Consider the following 14,291-nt stretch of genomic DNA (forward strand, 5'->3'; position numbering starts at 1 on the left):
AAACTACAAAGAGACACTTCAGGAGTTCATTAAATCGGAGTGTGACAAACTAGAGTTAAAAATCTGTCTACTTAAGCTTTGCCATTTACTAAAGAAAGGTTAGATTAGGTTTTACTATAAAAATAGAAGGATAACTAAAAAATTTTAATAAAAAAAGCGCTACATAATTTCATAGATCGCATTAATTTTATAAAGGAATTTATAAATTATTTATTATATCTTACATAGCAAAAACAGTAATTTTTCGAAAAAACCAATTTTTTGGAAAAAACCGAATTTTTCTAGTTTTTTTCGAGCAATTTGAAAAAAGCGATTTTCATAAAACTATAGTATCCAGCGAAGAAACGCTTTCAGTTCAACCAGAGGTAAACCTGAACTTGAGAGCGGCGAAACGTGTAAACATATACATGTGTATTTAATTAATTATTTTGATGCATATTGTACTAATTTAATACATCATTCTTTAAATACATTGCTGAAATTAAAATAATTTAATAGAAAGTTACTAATTAATACGCGTATCTAGAGTCCTAGATTTATCAGAGAGACGCAACCGGTGTTAGGCCGGAATCAGACTACGCATTGAAGATTCAGATTGAAGATTGAAGATTAAAATTTGACCAGTGAGAACAAAGGAATTTTAGCTTCTATTGTTTTGATTAGTCAAATTTCAATCTTTCAATCTTCAATCTCAATATTCAATGCGTAGTCTGATTCCGGCCTTACGCATTCTGATTCGCTGTTGCAATCACATGACTTGGCAGCCATTTATAGTACTAGTGACATATTTCTATTTCATTTTATCCTATACATTCTATCTCACTCTATCTCATTCTTGCTCTTGAATAGTATCCATGCTGACTAAATTATTATTACTGGTATTATACAAAAAGCCCTGATTACTTGTTCGTTAACAGTAGATTATATGCTTCACAATTATCATTTTTTTCAATATTTCTTGAATGTAAGAACATAATACTGCAATCGTACCTGCAATTATACAATATCTTATCTTCAAACATTTCTGTTTTAATTTACAAACAAGCAATCACAAATGACTTTAAAATTACTTCATTCCAAACAGTTGGAATACTCCATAGATTAAACCATATGAAATTCTTCTACGTATCATACAGAATTATTTATCTGAGTAATGCAATAATATTTTTTTTAATTTCAAGAATAATTTTATCGAGAATCTTTACCATCGAGTAAAGTTTTACTCCGTTAACAGCAGTGCAAATTAAGAGGTTATGATGATACGCAAAAGCGATTATAATGACAATTAATCAACTGACTTAGTAATACATAAATATTCCCTCTAAAGAATTGATACGATTCATTTAAATATAATTTTATATTACTTTGTCTTATCTTGTTTGACAGTTTAAAGGCAGTTTCGTAGCATGTCAGTCATGTTTAGTACTCTCCCTAGTACCTTTGTCATACTGATTTAAGCCGGTTGCGCTTTTCTGATAAATCTAGGACTCTACGCGTATCAAGTGCTCGGTATAAAAGGGGTTATAGGTTACGTTTACTCCGGATCTACAATAGAGTTTTAAGTCTTAAGTCATAAGAAACCAATTACAGTCAAATTCGAGGAGAATAATCGATTATGATTCGTCCATTTCTTATGGCTTAAGGCTTAAAATTATAAATAAGGCTTAAAAAGGGATTATCCCGGATCTACAATAAGGTTTTAAGCTTTAAACTATAAGAAATGGGCGAATCACAGTCAATTATTCCCGTCAGATTTGATTGTAACCCTGGATCTACAATAGAGTTTTAAGCCTTAAGCCATAAAAAATGGGCGAATCACAGTCGATTATTCTCCTCGGATTCAACTGTAATTGGTCAGTTTCTTACTCCGGATCTACAATAGGTGTTTTAAAACTTAAGCCATAAGAAATTGACCAATTACAGTGGAATCCGAGGGGAATAATCGATTCTGTGATTCGCCCATTTCTTATGACTTAAGGCTTAAAATCCTATTGTAAATCCGGGGTAAATGGTGTAAACGTGGTGTATTCTTTTAGATCATCCAATAGCAGCGAGCGCTCACGGATCTGCTCGGCAACAGTTGAGTCTGCTGAACGCGACCATTGGGCTTCTGCGCTTCACATTGGCGACACTGATATCGGACAATCTGATCACCCTGATCCCTGATGGTATCTATTACTTGATACATGCTGGCATGTATCAGTTATCAGTGAATCGTGGATTGTCTAACGAATATGTGATTCGCGTTATCGCACTATTTTTATTGCGCCGTTTTAATATGTGACTAGTACGTTAAAAGACACTCTTGACGGCAACAGACTGATTACATCTGAGTCAGTCTCAGTGTACTTTGCCCAAAACGCAAAATAGTGAGACTACGAATGTGATAATTTTAACTTGGCTGCATTATTGTCGAAGATATATATTGTAAAAAAAAAATAATGAGTTGGCTACGAACCAATCCGTTGCGAACGAGCTTCAGCAAACAGCGATCCAGAGACTCGCCACCAAAAGACGCTGATCCATCTGCATGTTATGACAGCTTCTGCAAACATTCACAGCAGATATACGAAATCATTCTGCATTCTTTAGTAAGAACTATTTTTAGAACTTTCTAAATTTTACTATTTTGAAATTTACATCTCTCCCTACGTAATGTGTGTGTCTAAAAGATATCTTCCTTAAATCACATCTTTAATTACAGATTTATGAAAAAAAATATATATAAATGGGTATTTATTAAGAATGCCCTCGTTCACTTGAATTTTCATGAAATTGGGTTTATTCGACGCGTTTTTGTATGAAACGAAAGAATCTGGCAGAAAAATGTGTCACTCTGTCTCGTGAAGCGAGATATTAATTATAAAAGTTCACTACTCTATTGAGGTTACGAAACCTGTCATATCAGTATAGTGTAATGAATTGCGCATGTGCTATGGTCACGTTTGCATACTTGGATCGGGAGGGAGCGATAAGGGGTTGGGGGGGGAAGCTCCCAGTATAGGTCTGTTCGCGCGCGTTACTTGAAATCTTCAAAAATTTTTGAACTTAAAATAAGATACTTATTTTGAAAATACTTCTATCCCTATTAATTTTGTGAGGGATTGTTTTATCCCCTTAAATCTGAGACTAACCCATTTAAAAAACCTATATAAATAAAACGTTTCTCTTAGATTTTTGTAATTAACTATGTATTTCAAAGAGAATCAAATATGTTTCGGACGGTTGTAACAGACACCCTTTGTTTTAGTATGAGAATTACTTTTAATTTCTTTATAAGATATCTTATTATATATATCTAGTATTCTTTATAGATTATCAATTAGTATATTTTTCAGCCTCCTAAAGGGATACCTAGTCAAGATGATGTACTCGGAGTTGTTAATCACATTGATCAAATGGTGACATTATTGTTACTAGAGCTACGAGATTCGAATTCACATAATCATTATCAACAGGGTAACACTGCAACGCATTCTCCGTGTTTAGAATATTTATTAAGCGAAAATTTACTTGTTAAATTGTACGATTGGAGTATACATACAGGAAGGTATATCTCTGCTAATAACTATATATATCTGTATCTTATATAAAATTATATTTATTTTTATAATATATAATATTCTAACTTTTTGTGTCCAGTTAGTCTTATGTTTTTTAAATTTTATATTTCCATTAATTGTATTTAATTGTGCTAAGTTTGTTCTAATTTGTGCTGCAAAGCACAATTTTAACTGGAACTATAACGGATCACATTTTTGTTTCCATTCCTTTCAATTAATTTTCACCGATTCCCGAGTTATCTATGTTTCTTATTTGTTTATTAATTATATTGGTATGGATACAACAGATAATCGATGTCTTCCATTAATAACTCATTATATAATTTGGCTACTTTTTTATATAAGATTCTGAATGAAGCAATTTCAAAACAGAAAGTTACACTAAGGCTGCGTTTGGAGAGACGCTATTAGCGCTATTTGTGTCATTCTATCTTCATCGTCCACTAGATATGAAACTAGGATAGCATGACACAAATAACGCTGATAGCACTTTCCCCGAATCCAGTCTAAATACTTTCTTTCGAAAAATGAAATCTATTCTTATTAATTTTACCAAAGATTTTATTTTTTGAACATATTTGGATATATTCATTTTATTGGACGAATCTATACATTTATATTTATATGATATCTATTTTTATATATATATATATATATAATACATTATACATATATTATACATAAGAAATTTTTTACAGATTTAATAATGCAGTAAGATTGGAACAAATAAAGCTTTATGAATTATTAGTTTCACATAGTGGTACTCTTCTTGCACATGAAACAGTTACAAGGCCACTTCTACGATTGTTAGAAGAATGTTCGAACGATATTATGCCATTAGAAGTAGAAAAAAAATTAGTAGTACTATTGAATCAACTATGTGTTGCCTTAATGCAAAATATGGCATTACTTGATTTGTTCTTTCATCCAACTGCACCCGGAAAGAATAAGTAATATCTTATTTTTTATGATAAATAATACTTTATACAAATATATAATCCTTAAAAATTATTAACCATTTTTCAGATTTATTATATTTAATCTATTAATACCTCACATTCATCGAGAAGGTGGTGTTGGTCAGCAAGCGCGTGACGCTATGTTATTGTGTATGTCACTTTCAAAAAAAAATGACGAAGTTGGGTTATACATTGCTGATCATTCCAATATATGTCCTGTAAATAATACAATTATTTTGAAATCAAATGTGCTTGCAAAAATGTATGTACAAAAGTAAATAATGATATTGTTATTATATTTACTTAGGTACTAGCTACAGGATTGAGTGGTCTTTATTCTTTACTTCCAAGGAAACTTAACATTGAAACAGATGATTGGCATCAGTTGACACCGGATGATGTAAATGACTTACCTGCACTTACACAACTCATGAATTCTCTGGAATTTTGCAATGCAGTTACACAAGTAGCACATCCGATGGTACAAAAACAGTTACTTGAATTTTTATATCAAGGTTTTCTAATTCCTGTCATAGGTCCAGCATTGTTACAAGTGAGTGTACATTTAATAAGACATGTAAGAGTAATTATATAAAAATTTTATAATTAAATTTTGATATTAATATTTTGATATTAATAATGTAAATAGTATTTTATTTTTACAAGAGATATATTATCTTTCATTTTTTAGTTAAAGAATTAGTACCATCCTGCAAAGTTATGCCACAACCTTTTTCTCCACCCTGTATAATGGTGATTACTCATATATTATTCTATTGATATTATGACAAAATATTTTTAAATAAAATTTTATATAGTAAAATTTTATCAAATTATAAATTATTCTAACTAAACTTCATTGCAAGCACAGTGACTAAAAAAAATTATCCATGTTAGAGAACGGAGAGATATGTATAATTTTTACACATAAAGTAAATAATACAACTCTCGCATTGATGATTAACATGTTAACATTCCTATTCATCATATTTGATTTCAAATGATCAATGAGAGAGTTAGAAGTTGATCACATTGCAGGAAATTTAAAGGTATTATTAAACTTTTATTTTAATTCTTTGAAAATAATTACAGACGACCGTGGAAGAATTGGTCACAGCAACAGCTTATTTTGATTTATTTCTTCGATCTGTAACTGATCCTGGCTTATTGCGATCGCTCGTTAGATTTCTGTTAGAAGATAATTATGAAGACTGTAGAATACTAGATTGTCTAATACAGAGGATTTCTTCTCGATCGAGGGTAAATTATGAATCTGTTTGATAGAATATTTCTTAGATATAAACTCGTTTCTAACATTTTGTTTTTTAATTTAGTTATGCATAGTTACTCTGGCATTGTTTGAAACTCTAGTTAGTTTAAATTGCGAAGATATTATGTTGGAATTGTGTTTGGGTGCATTAAATCCGTGTTCACACGTAATGCTTTCTCAACGTAGTCGATTGAGAGATGTAGATCCTTTTGGACGAGCGGCAGAAAAATTTTTATCTTTAACACCACGTTGTTGTTCTGTATTTATGTCAATGGACTCACAAACAAATTCTTTACCTAATGTCGTACTATCTACATACGACAAATATGGATCCATAACATCTGATTCCATGAAATCGCTACCAGCCTCGATAAATTATGGTACTAGATTATCAGATAGCTTATATGGAAATTATCATGCATATCTCTGTGATGCCAGACAAAAAATTAAAGCTTGCCGTATTGCGTGTTCCAATTGGTCTTGCCAGTATGATGGTAATTTACCTCAACATAGTAATATTAGCATGACTACTTTAATAGACGAAAATATTGTATCTGATCAATCACAGAAAAAGGCAGAAGGATCTAGAACGTTGGAAATGATTAAAAATGCGATGAAATCATGCGAAAATGATAATGATGCATCATTAGACAATGTGTTACTTAATATTCAATCTTTATTGGAAGGAAAAGATTTAAATAGTAATGAACGTAATTTTAAAAACGAATTGAACATGGATATTGCATTGTCTCTTGACGAGCAAGCACAATTAGATGCCGATATTGCAGAGTTGTTGAACGAAAACATTGAAATGACAGAATGTACAGAGAAAATCTGTTTAAATAAAAAAGAATCCGATAGCTGCATAGAAGATTCGACCACGGCCATGAATTCACTTATATCACTAGGTGAGAGTAGCGGTTACGAAAGCTTTGCGTTTAAAGGATCGCCAGAGTCAACACCGGATAAGGAAACCAATGAAGATCGGATGAGTGAACATGAAGAAACGCACATTATAATTAAGAAAGAGATTGACTATGTCCCTATGCGTAATGACGCGGAATCAAATCCTCCGATAATTGTGGAAACATCGTCGAGTAAATTAAATAAAGACCCTTTGTATCGACAGGACGTGTTTAACGGACAGCCAAATGTTGGTATATTTTTAGATGTGGTTTTACGAAAACTCGAATGTATGACAAGCAATAATTTGTATGTCAATTTACATCTCACGGGCCTCATTAGTAGATTGGCGATATACTCTCAACCTTTACTGCAATCGTTTCTGTTAAACCATTCTCTTGTATTTCAACCCAGCATCAAGTCTTTGTTTCAGGTATTTATCGTTTTGTTGTTGCGTTTGTCATTGAAATTCTGAATAATGTATTGCAAAATAATGAAATTATTATTTTTCATATTCATTTCTTATAAACTGAATTCATAAAATAAACAATTTGTTAGATTTTATAGGAACATTAAATTACCAATACAGGGTGTGCCAGTTAAATATATAATTTAAAAAATTTAGAACACATACAAAGTACTAATTTTAATAACAAAATGTAGATGCCAGTGTAAAAACAGCTCTGAAATTTTTTTAATAAAGTTGTAAACCTAGCGATTTTTATGCTGAAATAATATACATATATATGATATTGCATTATTATCCATGTGTGTGTGTGTGTGTGTTTGCAGACTTACATTGATTTTAATCGAATTTGATTTAATCGAGTTTTTCTTCTAAAGAATATTACTATTTTTGTTATCTAGATATTGTGAACTATTATGAAAATCAAGAGAAATAATATTTTTATAATTTATATTGCAGGTGCTTGCGTCATTGAAACATAAAATAGACCAATTTCTTTCGAAACATAACAACGTGGATTTATTAGTTGAACAAGCAAAAATATTTTTGATTAATCGAGAAAACAAATTAGTAAATGCGAGGAAAAATGTAATAGAAGCTGCAGCGCAATCATCATCTATTAAAAGACAGTCTTTAACTGGTGAATCATTCTCAAGAGGTACTATTTATTTCGTGAATATATTTTAAGAATTAGATATATCTTTCTCTCCATCATTCATAAAGAATATAAACATTGGATTCAGTATTGCAACCGCTTACTAAGTACCTACATAACAATTTAATGTGATTAGTTAGATCTAGAGGTAAGACTCATATTCGATTGCTAGTGAGCCGCTCAGTGAGTGATTGTAGTACTGAATGCACTCATTGACTCTCTTCTCTTTTACCTTTCTCTTATTTTTTCTATTCTTCTCTCATTCATATTCTTTTTTCGTTTTCGCGTCTTTTGTCCTTTTATAACTTCATAACTACATTAATCATATCTTTTAAAATTTTGTGCACACTGGAAGTATTCAAAAGATGTATGTATTGATATAAAATATTTTTGCTTGTGTATTATATATGTAAATTCCAAATTATTATATCATTTGTATTTATAGGGGAACCAAAAAGGAAAAGTTTGACATCATCACTCACACAAATGTTCAGACGATCAAGTGGTGGTTTAGGTCCAAGTCTAACAAATTCCATCAATCAGCCGTCCAGTATATCAGAAGATCAGCTACAAATTGTTGGATCTGGATATAGGTAAATTGTTTCAGATTTCTGATTATTTTATAATAAATCATAATAACAAAAGAAAAATCTAGGTCAAGGTTATTTCCCTGACTCAAAAGTATCGAGTCAATTTTTGATTACGATGTTCAGAATATCAAATTATACTTCGTTACTTCGCGTAGCTATACAAATTTGTGTGCGCACATCTGTTTTTTTCATGACTTTGTACATATGTGAAGTTGGATTTTTAATGATGATAGAAATAAAAAATTAAATTCCTTGCTTGAAAATAATTCGCGTCAACGTCGACATCAAAGCTATTTATCAACAGAAATTGGAAACAAGCGCATTTTTCACATAGTATTTGAAAAATTAATCTATTACTAAGATCTAATTACATTGGAGATGATTTTAATCCCACAAGTATGAGTGAATAAGTAATGAGTAAATGGAATGCAATAGTTATATATTCTTCTCTTCAATAGGTATACGAAAACTTCGTGGGAATCACCGAATGAAGTGAGCCCAGTGCAGAATGTTGTACTATGTTCTGTAATATTAGATGAATGGCTTAAAGAGCTCGCAGCAATCACTCAGGAGCATGCCATTATGTCCATTACAGATGGTAATAGATTTAAACCTTAACATGTGAATTTGTATATTTTTATGAATATGAAACAAGAGAGAACATTTGAAAATATTCTCATCCGTTTATATATATATGTAATTCAAATGTAAAGAAAATAAAAAAATATGTATTTTTGACAAATTCTATTCCGCGTGTAATGCTGAAATTAATTTGGCATATTCCTGAGTAAAATCCGTGAAATGTAAAAAAATGTTTTAGATAAAAATTTTATCCTGCGCAAAAATAATATAATCGAGTAACGCAAAATGACAATCACTCACTTGTTTGTTCGTTATTCATTGCACACGGGTGAAGACTGATTTCGCGGTACTCTTATCACACGGGTACTCATGTGACACACACAAACACACACATACACGCACACATTGGTCCGAAACAGTTGGACACACCTATAATGTAAAATATTGTAAGAAGATTAAATGATGTTCTAAATGGCTCTTCATTGTGAGACTTTAAAAGGAATTTATATTATTACTTTCAAAAGATATGTAACATTAATTATGTGCATATTTTTTTAAATAAAATAAATATAATAATGAATAACTAAAAAATTTCATGAGGTTTTACGCTGCAATAGCCATTTGTTTGAAAGTATCAGTGTTCCAGAATGAATGCGCACAGTCAAATCCGCCAGTATTAGCTGGATACAACTATATCTTTAAAAATATGAAGTATGATAAAAAAATACGGAAGACATTGAAAAAAAAGATAATTTAATATAAATGTTATATTTTTTTTTATTATAGTTAAAAATATATTTAATATTGTTAATAAAAAAACTTTTTAAAAAATTGTATAAATAAATTTTTTTTAATTTAAACTTTAAATTTAAAAAAAACTAATTATATAGTTAAATTACATGAAAAGAAAACATTAAAGAAACATATTTAATAAAAATCTATCCACAAAATCAAAACTTAGTGAATATGCTTATGTTTTGAAGCGATTCTTACCACTTGCCAAACATTAAGAGTTTATAAAAATAATTTTTCATTATTAATATATATACATATAGATATAAATAATGAAGCAATAAGTAAGTCATTCATTTCTTTTAACTACGTAACGGTAGTCCATGCGATGAGTTTATCTTATTATGTTTGTTATGCATTGAGGACAAGACGATCATTTACCGCGTGATAACTTTTTGTTCACGCTTAGAAGCTTAGTCGAGAAATAATCTTTAAGAGCGTGAGTCTGTGAATCTATCTGACTGTGCGAAAGCTATATGTTTGTGTGAGACTTAATTATTCACTTTCTTGCGAGCTCATATTCCATCGACTCTGATATTCTTTCGCGCGTAGAGTGTTCGCCATTACATTGTATGCGCCACTGTTGCCGTGTTTGGTATTACACGACTCGTATGTTATGATCGACGTATTGTATCGCGTAATTCTCAAATACATTATTGTTATTTGTTACATGTAATTTTGTATGATTGATATCTCCAATCTCTCTCGCCTTCTGATTTTCCCCACTCACGCGATCATCCACCTATTACATAGCTGAGCGATGCGTTTCGCCAGTCGCGATAGAAAGTTCCTGTACTTTTATTTTTAAAAAATCCTCGAATTTGCCTCGTTTCTAAACCAGGATCTGCCCTTAATGTATAAAATATAAAAATATTGTATATAGGGTAGGGTGAGATTTTCTTTGTCCATGGAGCTATTCCAGTCAACGTTTGTTTTTAATTAACATATATTTAAAGGTCGTTTACTTTTAAGGTGTTTACTTTTAAGAAGCAATCGTGTTTGAGAGTAATGTACAGTTGTAAGCAAATTATATTGAGTGTTTATTAAAGTTTTAGGACAGTAGTGTAAAAATTACCTCTGATAAACGTAAATTATTTTCTTACATTATGAGTTTTTTTTAAGATCCTCCTTAATGGGCGAAAGAATTCTACCGGTTTTGATACATGTACACTTTTATCAGTTTAAATATTTATGTAATATTGTTCTCTGTTATATGTTAATTTTTATGCTTACAAGAGGTTACATTATATTCAATAATAAATCGATTATATTTGAAATTTAATTGGGTGAGACATTTTACTGCAAATTTTCATATCACTTTATGTTGAAATTGACGGAAGAGCCCCACTTTATCTTATAAAAATTAATTATAAAGTGGACAAAATAAATAAAAGATAAAGATATACAATATAATTACTGTTTCATAATATAAGATATCGTAAATTATAGCTTTATTACAACAAATAAAATATAGAAGTATTTAAAATTATCTTACAAATGAAAACACGCATATATATATGTATTGATTACTCTCCATGTCCCGCAACTCTACGCAATAAAACATATATCTTTTCTTTAATCCAATCCTTATTATAAGGAGCATAAGTATTTGTCGATTTTTGATACACAAGACAGGATAAATCCGTTAATTGATCAACGAAATCAAATAACTGACTAATGTCGTAAGTAATAGTTGGAGTGTTTGGATTTCGTCTCTTTAGATGTTCTTCATAAATTTTACAAACTCCTACAATAATAAATAAATAATTAATACTCGTAATTAGTATTAAAATATAAAAATACAAATGCGTGCACGCGTGTATGTATAGAATATATTTTACGTAATGATTAACAAATTACAGGGTGAATCATAAGTATGTTTTAAAATTTCATATTATTGGATAAAAAAGAACAAATGCTCCTCTAAATATTAGGTCATAAATGCTTCGTTGTTAAAATAACGGACACACAAATACAGTAATATTAAATAGTGATTTTATTTATAAGAGTCAAGTGAGCTTTTTTTATGTTCAGTGTTCAACATCATTTTTCACATATGCATTAGCACGACGTACACATAATTGATACATTTCCTCATAGGAACATCTGTACTTTCTTTTTAAGGATCACACTTATAACATTTTTTAAATATATTTATGATCCGGCCTGTATAATATATAGAAAATCAATCACATCATTCTCTTTTGTGTGTGTTTGCACGTAGGTACGTGTGCGTGTGTATATAAAGATGACCCTACATGGTTAATAACATTAATCAGTAATCTTGAATAAGTAATCAGCTGCCAGTATACATCAATATTTTTGGTATTTTTACAACCTTACATGATCAGTATTATTAACAATATGTTTCACTTTAGTTTTACATACATTATCTGTTGCATGGTGCATATTGTGATATGGACTAAGTTCAGCAGTTTTGCAACTGTTGTAAAATTCTTGAATATAATTGGTTTATACATTTAAATTCAGTGAGGAACTAAGGGCAAGACCCATCATATTAAAGAATGGACGCGTTCAAGTCGGCAAAGCGGCTAGCCAATTGGTTGTTACTTATAGATCCAATCAATCACATTCAATCTTAGCAAGCAGACTAGCTATTTTATCCGGCTTAACCGCGCCCAATTTTACAGTTGCAAATCTGCTTTTTTCGCTGAACGCAGCCATGGATCTTAATAAAGCGGTAATGATGCTCGAGAATCAAAATCCAGATCACTGTATTCTATGTCAATCTATCAATGTCAACCACACACAAAGTAATATTGTCAGTATTTACTGACAATATTATTGACAGTATTATTAATCGTGTAACATCCAAACTAACTTGACGTTGATTGGACCGCAACGTTTGCAATATTGTGATGCGATTAATGTAGAATCAGCATTATGCTTTCGTGCGCATGTGTATGTATTTTTAATATACAGGATATCTAGTTTAATATACTGGAATTCTGTTGACAATGCTTGTGGGCAGATAGAACGGACTAAACTGAGACGAAAAGTCCTGTACCATTTTACAATTTTCACAATAGTTAACGAGACATTAATTTCTAAAGATTGCCGAATAAGAGCGTATTTGTAAATTATTTTATATCTCATTCACTATTGTTGTAAAATAGTAGAGGACTTTCCGACTCAGTTTAGTCTGCTCTACCTGCTTACGAGCGTTGTCAGCAGAATTACCAGACATCCTGTATAAATTCTATTTTATTATTTATGTTCTATATTTCTCTCATAGATATAATAAGGTATAAAATCGATTGATTTTATGCTGCTTAATGCAATCTTATTTTCATAAAAAATTACAATTTTATATAACATGCACAATTAAAAAGAGTATTAATAGCTGTTATTAAAATTTATATAACTTAAATTTATAATATAATATTACCATAATTTATAATTGAAATTACCTTCCAAACATTCATTAATGCTTTCGTAATCAGAATATGTTCTTGTTTCAGGCCTGACACCAGGTTGTACTAATAGTATTGTATGAGACTAAAACAAAATAAAAGTAAATAATAATGTAAACTTAATAAACATTACCAATGACACTGTCCGACTCGGCTTTTAAACCATATGACAAAGTAATTATTACAAATTGTTAGTTGCTGAAAATTAATCTATAAATGACGTTCAATGATCAAGTGAAACATAATCTATCATGACTGAAATGAAAAGAAGCATCTAGATCAAATTATTGTTTATCAATTTCTTTAAAATATCGGCATAAGCATAATTTAGATCTTCTGTGTCTGTTTGTAAATTCAAACCATTATTCTGAGATTTCATTGAAAACATCTGTGAAATCAAACTTTTGTAATAAAAATTATCGACATCCAAAATTCTAACATTGTCCCAATTGAATTCATGATTGCGATGCAACCTACGGTTTTGTAATTACAAAGTTAGTGAAAGTATTCCATGCATATGACTGCAATGTTTTTTCACTCGCATTTTTAATTTTCTGCTAGTTTGTCCTACATAAGTTGCATCATAATCCCTACAGCTAATTTTACAGCTAATACGCCACGTTCTTTTTTAATTCATGGAACCTTATATATTTTGATAAATTTGCGTAGTTTACAGTAATGCTAAAAAATGCGATATTTTCTGATTTGCACCATTGATAATGCTACTGAATTTTTCTGAAATGCCATATACATACGGTATAGTAAATCACTTTATGTTATCACTTGAACCACGATTAATGTCATTACCAAACGATTTTGGAATTTCCTTATTTAATACTTAATATTAATCGTCCTCGTTATATTTTTGGAAATAAATTCTAATGGAAAATCGTTTTGTGTGATAATGTATTAATGATGAAAATTACGTTTCTTGATGAAATTTTGAACTGGCTCGCATAAAAGAGCCACGGCAGTCGCGCCATGCTTAGCACCGAGACACTACCATCTCTAGATTCATTGACGAGTTCATTTTGATTGACAATACATCTGTAAAAATCACTATGTCCCATTCGTAAT

General features: G+C 30.4%; 2 protein-coding genes across 3 annotated transcripts; one reads left to right on the plus strand and one right to left on the minus strand.

Moving 5' to 3' along the window:
- The first annotated feature begins 2,122 nt into the window (after nt 1-2,122).
- Nucleotides 2,123-9,076, plus strand: LOC108720471 (UPF0518 protein AAEL005291). Of its 2 annotated transcripts, XM_018444509.1 has the most exons (11): nt 2,123-2,591; nt 3,339-3,550; nt 4,262-4,513; nt 4,590-4,740; nt 4,830-5,075; nt 5,615-5,782; nt 5,857-7,128; nt 7,621-7,819; nt 8,172-8,183; nt 8,262-8,409; nt 8,865-9,076. In XM_018444509.1, the coding sequence occupies exons 1-11, from the start codon at nt 2,442-2,444 to the stop codon at nt 9,022-9,024; spliced, it is 2,970 nt and encodes a 989-aa protein (XP_018300011.1). In that variant the 5' UTR covers nt 2,123-2,441; the 3' UTR covers nt 9,025-9,076. The 2 variants fall into 2 exon arrangements, with proteins under 2 accessions (XP_018300011.1, XP_018300012.1); XM_018444510.1 differs by lacking the exon at nt 8,172-8,183.
- A 2,221-nt stretch (nt 9,077-11,297) lies between these two features.
- On the minus strand, nt 11,298-14,278 carry LOC108720442 (enhancer of rudimentary homolog). Its single transcript, XM_018444447.1, has 3 exons — nt 14,141-14,278; nt 13,212-13,299; nt 11,298-11,527 (listed from the first exon to the last, which is right to left on the minus strand). The coding sequence occupies exons 1-3, from the start codon at nt 14,195-14,197 to the stop codon at nt 11,307-11,309; spliced, it is 366 nt and encodes a 121-aa protein (XP_018299949.1). The 5' UTR covers nt 14,198-14,278; the 3' UTR covers nt 11,298-11,306.
- Nucleotides 14,279-14,291: the final 13 nt, after the last annotated feature.

The sequence above is a fragment of the Mycetomoellerius zeteki genome, unplaced genomic scaffold (assembly GCF_001594055.1).
Source record: "Mycetomoellerius zeteki isolate Tzet28-1 unplaced genomic scaffold, Tzet1.0 scaffold150, whole genome shotgun sequence".
Classification (NCBI taxonomy): Eukaryota; Metazoa; Arthropoda; class Insecta; order Hymenoptera; family Formicidae; genus Mycetomoellerius; species Mycetomoellerius zeteki.

Excerpts from the sequence above, each read along its gene's own strand:
- LOC108720442 (XM_018444447.1), bottom strand. The coding sequence starts at position 14,197 with ATGGCGCGACTGCCGTGGCTCTTTTATGCGAGCCAGTTCAAAATTTCA. Across the intron at positions 13,300-14,140 it reads TCAAAATTTCATCAAGAAAC|TCTCATACAATACTATTAGT; the intron begins GTAATTTTCATC and ends ATTTTGTTTTAG. Across the intron at positions 11,528-13,211 it reads CATTAATGAATGTTTGGAAG|GAGTTTGTAAAATTTATGAA; the intron begins GTAATTTCAATT and ends TTATTATTGTAG.
- LOC108720471 (XM_018444509.1), top strand. The coding sequence starts at position 2,442 with ATGAGTTGGCTACGAACCAATCCGTTGCGAACGAGCTTCAGCAAACAG. Across the intron at positions 4,514-4,589 it reads ACTGCACCCGGAAAGAATAA|ATTTATTATATTTAATCTAT; the intron begins GTAATATCTTAT and ends ACCATTTTTCAG. Across the intron at positions 8,410-8,864 it reads ATTGTTGGATCTGGATATAG|GTATACGAAAACTTCGTGGG; the intron begins GTAAATTGTTTC and ends TCTCTTCAATAG.